This window comes from Notothenia coriiceps, unplaced genomic scaffold (assembly GCF_000735185.1).
Source record: "Notothenia coriiceps isolate Sejong01 unplaced genomic scaffold, NC01 NC01_scaffold00026885, whole genome shotgun sequence".
NCBI classification, from domain to species: domain Eukaryota; kingdom Metazoa; phylum Chordata; class Actinopteri; order Perciformes; family Nototheniidae; genus Notothenia; species Notothenia coriiceps.
Window position 1 is genome coordinate 5,268 of NW_011359586.1, and position 5,988 is coordinate 11,255.

The 5,988-nt window shown below is 41.8% G+C and overlaps 1 protein-coding gene across 1 annotated transcript in view; it reads right to left on the minus strand.

Annotated features, from left to right (window-relative positions):
- Positions 1 to 846: 846 nt before the first annotated feature.
- Positions 847 to 5,988, minus strand: part of LOC104957370 (uncharacterized) — an 8,781-nt gene continuing 3,639 nt past the window's right edge. The window contains exons 2-7 of the mRNA XM_010784994.1: positions 4,983 to 5,083; positions 3,164 to 3,324; positions 2,506 to 2,665; positions 1,606 to 1,731; positions 1,358 to 1,427; positions 847 to 1,084 (exon numbers count right to left, since the gene is read on the minus strand). Of these exons, the coding sequence (XP_010783296.1) occupies positions 963 to 1,084; positions 1,358 to 1,427; positions 1,606 to 1,731; positions 2,506 to 2,665; positions 3,164 to 3,324; positions 4,983 to 5,042 (699 nt within the window). The 5' untranslated portion in view covers positions 5,043 to 5,083 and the 3' untranslated portion in view covers positions 847 to 962. The remainder of the gene's footprint in view (positions 1,085 to 1,357; positions 1,428 to 1,605; positions 1,732 to 2,505; positions 2,666 to 3,163; positions 3,325 to 4,982; positions 5,084 to 5,988) is intronic.

The following is a 5,988-nucleotide window of genomic DNA, read 5'->3' on the forward strand; positions in this document are numbered from 1 at the left end:
AGTTCGTACGTGCTCGGCGTAGGGAGGGGCGGGGCGGCCCTGCGAGTAAAGTAACGAGTAAAGTAAAGAGTTTCTTTATGTAGACAGTAACGAAGTAGTGTAATATATTACTTTTTTTTAAAGTAATGTGTAATATGTAATATATTAAATTTTTTTAGTAACGACCCCATCTCTGGTAAGGATTTAGCTCTTTAATGTATCATGTCTTTTTGTATATTCTATTAGTATGGAGGACCTGGTAGTCCAGTATTATGCTAGGTAGTTTAGGGGGGACGAAGTTCTGGGTCCTACGGCCACTGGTTGGCTGGCCCATGATTCTGTAATCGTTTTGTTCCTTCCTGCCAGTCCTCCAGGCTTGTATCATTTAAGTTAGTTTGAATTCAAATGTAAAATATGTCATATTTTTGTAAACTCTATCGGGTTTGGTGTTTGAAATATATGTTGCGGATGACAAAGTGAGCCACAAATGTTGTTTTAATGCTTTGGCCGTAACATATTTGGGGGCGCATCCTTGTTCCTCCCATCATTATACCTTATCTTCCTTTCTATTGTAAAATATGAACACTTCACCTCTGTAGGGTATATACGCAGACTTTTGAGCTGAAATTGAATTCAAAGCTCATCTCATGCAGTTTCACATATTGACAGACTACATTTGATAAGAGACTCCAAAAATAAAAGCTCTGTCCTCCACGTCCTTATACCTGGCTTTACATTTCTCTTGGTTGTTGGACAGGAGCTGTGGATATATGACCAGAACCTGAAGCAGCAGGGTGGTCTTTAACAAGATACTGCTATACTTACAGGTCAGTCAGAATCAACTCTTTTGGGCCCAGTCGCATTCTGTCGCGTTAATGTAGTCCAGAATAGAAAAGGAACGAAAATGGGTTTCATATTACACTGAGGGTCTGGGACAATCAGAAGCAGAACGTCTGTTCTCTTGTTTATTGTAAGTCGCTGGTCTACTGCTTCTTCTTGCCTCTCGACTTGTTCTGCTCCGATTCCACCAGTCTCATGCTGCTGCTCTTTATCTCGTCGCGGGAGGGACAGCACTCATCTTCATCATCGCTGACTTCAGGAGAGTCTGTGGGACAAAGGAAGATTCTTAGTCAAATTCCTGATTCCCAGACAAGTTCATGTTCTACGCCTGCCCCGGATAGCCTGCTGTATCAATCAATCAAATTCAATCAATCATCAATAAACCTTTTTATTTTGCCCAATATCACAAATTACACGTGTCTTTATAGTGATTACAGCATACGACACCCTCTGTCCTTAGACCCTAGCATTGTACAAGGAAAACGACCAAAGGAACTCCACAGTTAACGGAGAAAGAGGATAGAAACCTGCTACTTACGTATCGGGGTGCTTGGTCTTTTGACGTTCCTCGACTCCATCCGGTTGAGCTGCTCAAGCAAACTGTGAACCTTTGGAAGGAGACAGAGAGGTTAACACATTCAGCACATACAGTACATCACTTATCAAACTACTGGCAAGTACTTCCAATGAGGCTGGAAGCCGACAAGTGAGGGAAACATCAGGCATTGAAACATTACAAAAGAGAAAGGATGGCAATAGATGGAAAGCATGAGAGGATTAAGGCACCCTCTCTTGGTCCAGGCAGCTGATCTCAGCTTTGTGCTGTGATGCTCTTTGCAGTAAGGTTGGCAGGCGGTTGCTGATGTCCTTCACTTTGTCTAAGCTCTCAGTACAGGATGCACTGGACAGTTCCTAAATAGGATTAACACATTTGTTAAACACGTCAGTTTGTTTCTCCTGTGCTTTCTCTGTAATGACAGGTCAAAATGTGTGATGTGACATTTTTTTATAAACGACAAGCTAACAAATTTGACTTGAGAAAGTGATGAGAAACACATGGAGACATACAGTCCCATAATGTTGTTTTTAAGCAATTCTATTAAATGTTTGTCAGTCCTGTCAGACCATAAGGTCAACTTTTTTAAGTCTTAATAATGTACCTGCAGAGCTAAGGACTTCCATCAGCCTGTTCACTTTGTCTTTGTGAGCATGTTAGCGTGCTGTCATTAGCATTAGGATACTGTAGTTCTAAATGACATATAATCCATATAATAAATCCTGCTCTGACTCAAAGTGTGTACACCAACCACTGCTGATCTTGGGAGATTTCGTACGATGGACACTTTACAGAAGTTCTTCACCGCTGAACTTTTTCAAATAAATTGTGAATGAAGTGAGAATCCTCAATAAAGATCTTCGTTAAATGTTTTTTATTTCTAAAGAACATGTTCTTTTTCTGAAGAGAGAATAGCTTTTCATATCCATATTGGATAATTTCGGTATGTTGATTTTTTGTTGTTCCATTAAGATAAGTATGTATTCTCTGGATATATTATGTAGAGCAGCTTTGGCTTGTACGTGCAGTCCCTCGTTAAGAAAGGTGAGGAGGAATGATTACAGGTGCCATGTCAACACTGTTTTAAAGACAGTACTAAACAATCTTTAAACAATGAGTTTAGAGAGGACCTGGACGGGCACGCAGCTCATTCTGAAGTAGAGGTTGTTGACCCCCCGCTCCACAGTGGCCAACAGGTCCTGGGACTGCTGCAGAGCGCCATGCAGGCGTCTGACACGGAACACTTCCTGATTCAGCTTGGCCTCCATTTCTCCCTTCAGCCCGTCAAACCTTGAACAAAAATTCCGTTATATAGGACAGCCACACGTCCCCCAGGGAGAAAAACATGGCAGTGAAACATGTCAACACTGAACATTGAATACTGTCAGTACTGTAATGTATACAGTATTTTTCGATTCTACTGTTAAGTATTTCATTTTATATTGCAGTATTTTATTTACTTATTTTATTTCTTTGTTTTGTGTCTTATCTATTGTGTTGCATTGTTGTGCATATGACAATAAAGCAATTGAATTTCTACAACGTTGTACTGACTGACTTAATTGCAAGTGAGCACAAATGTAAAGGTTCTATATAAAGTATCCAGAGAAACAGCAGATCAGTGTTTTCAATGTAAACATCCAGTGTAGTAATGTCTAAATGGGCAGAAGTCTCTCTCACTAAGGACTGACATTTGAATATGACCCTTAAATATGACACTAAAGACTCACATGTGAATATGGGAGTTAAATAATACACTAATGCCTGGTGCTTTTGACCCCTGCGTACCTGCTAGCTGCAGGTTTGCTGCTGAACTTGAGCTCAGCGTGCTGCAGGTGCAGCTGGGTCAGAGCTGTGTCCTCCTGCCGAGTTAGCTCCTCACAGCGGGTAACCTCAGAGAGGAGGAGCTTCTGGGTGGCTTGCTGCGACACCACCTTGCTGACCAGTTCCTGTTAGGACAGGCAGACATTATACAGCCAGACAGCAGAGCACAGGCCACGATCAAAATAATGTTGATTATAGGAATGACCTTGACTTCATTCACCATGCACCTGTTGTGGAAAACAGTCACATCTGCAGTGTGTCACAATTCAAATGAGAAGTCTTAATAGATGAACAAAGAGTTACAAAACAAAAGCATCTAAAATATTTAAAGAAGCAAGACTTACTTAAGTTGATATGATATATCCACACACTTTTCTTCTTTCTTTTAATTTCTTATCAGGGGCAATATAATGAGTTTTAAATAGATATAAAAAAACTAGGGCTGTCAAACGATTAAAATGTTTAATCAGATTAATCACAGCTTAAAAATGAATTAATCATGATTAATCACCATTCGAACTATGTCCAAAATATGCCATTTCTTTATGTATATTGTTATGGGAATGGACAGATAAATGAAAGAAGGCGGATATATCCATTTAACATACAGTATGTATGTTTATTATAACATTGTTCTGTGTGCCAAAATGAAAGACAGCCCACACACCTATCAATCATCAAACCGTGGGGTCTTAATTCATTACGTGTTGATTTCTATCAACGGGGGAGTACTTCAGGAAAGTCGACGTGGGGCTAGTGGAGTACTCCTTGACTACAGACTGTGAACGTTGTGATCAGCTGTTTTAGCGCAGTTCTCCGGTGAAGGGGGGGAGTCTCCCTCCACAGCCGGTTGGCGTAGTTTTGGCACAATTCCGTTGTACAGACCGACGTTAACAGCAGCCCTGTCTGTGCACACGGAGACCGACTCTGTCGTCCGGTGATCTAACCGCCTTCTGGAAAAGCTTCACAAGTACGTCGGTACACAAATGCGCTTTGTGACACAAGTGACGGTACGCATTTCAGATTACGCACATAACCTGCGTACCAGTTATGTGCACCCCTGTACTACACTACAGCAAAAGTATTCTCCGTCGGGATTTCCTGCAACAACACCACGCCGTTATCTTGATTCTGATTGGCCAGAAGACATGATCAAATATGTTCTATTGATAAGACGATCACTACGTGACAAAAGTTTTCAAAACCCTTTCTGGTCTTCGGTATTTCCAGAAGTGGNGGCCAGAAGACATTATCAAAGATGTTCTATTGAGAAGACGATCACTACGTGACAAAAGTTTTCAAAACCGTTTCTGGTCTTCGGTATTTCCAGACAAGTGGCTACTGAAATCAATCTTACTAACTGCTGTCTGTGCAATTTACTCCGCGCGAGTTGGCGGACTTTATTTTGCTTACTTTAACATCATTTTTCATAGTGGGGCTAAGCCATTTCTTGGTATGGGTGTAGCCTACCCCAGCCATAACCTGGCGCTGCCACTGGTGGGATGTATGGGGCGGGCCATTCTGCACATGCGTTAAATGCGTTAAATATTTTAACGCAACTAATTCAAAAAATGAATTACCGCCGTTAACGCGATAATTTTGACAGTATTAAAAAAAACATGTTTATGTTGATATTGTAAGTCATATAGTTGATTCAGTAAGTAGTCCTATAATAAGCAGGATAATGTGCATAACAACATTATCCTTTCAAACTGGAAACTGGAAACAGTTAGCCTGCTCTGTCCTAAAGTAGAGGATTCAGTGATTGTGATTGGACTTGTACCTGCACGTCAGCGCAGCCCAGAGCCTCCCTCAGAGCCTCCATGTCCTCCATCAGCTTCATGTCACTCCGAGAGGCCCCACAGACGTCGTAACGCTGCTGGTCTGCAGGGCGGAGCACAGAGCAACAAGAAAAACACCTCATTACTTTTTGAACTGAACAGGCTATGTTAATTTGAAGTGATAGAAAAGTTGAGCACGCAGCAGATATTTTTTCTTATTTGTAATTCTTTGTATTTTGTTTTTTTCTAAATGATGCCGACGTAACAACATACTGATACCGGTTAGTAAAAACCATGAATCAATGCTTGACAAGTCTGCAGACAGACGGCAGGCGATAAACCTTTTAAAATTTAAAAGGTTTATCGCCTGCCGTCTGTCTGCAGACTTGTCAAGCATTGATTCATGGTTTTTACTAACCGGTATCAGTATGTTGTTACGTCGGCATCATNACCAAAGGCCAAATGGCCTTGCCCCTAAAATGATGAAATTCCAAGCCGCAGCATAATGCTACGTTCACACCGGACGCGATGCAACGTTTGGGGGGCGGCGCGATTACATGTAAAGTCAATGCAGAGACGCGATCAGACGTGAATTCGCTCCGACGGCACGCATGAAGCAGTGGACACGGCGCGAATCACGTGATTGAGGCGATTGAAGGGGGTTCAATTTGTTCAACTCGAGCGTCAAATTCACGTGACGTGTTCTCGCGGAAGCCAATCAGAGGTGAGGATCTCAGCCTGCCGTTACTAACGTTCAACCAGAAAATATCAGCCATTAGCTGTTAGCAGTTAGCACACAGAGATCACAGCTCCTCATATCTGTTCAGAAACTGTACAAAAGTTAAACAAGTACAAACCACAGACTGTCTGTGTCATGGCGAATACAGTCGCTGGTTTATTTATGTCTGTAGGCCGTTGTTATGAGTGTGGAGTGAGCATATACAACGTTAGCTTAGCCTGGTCGACCCAATCTCCATTCAGAAAACAAGCATTTTACCAAGGCACACG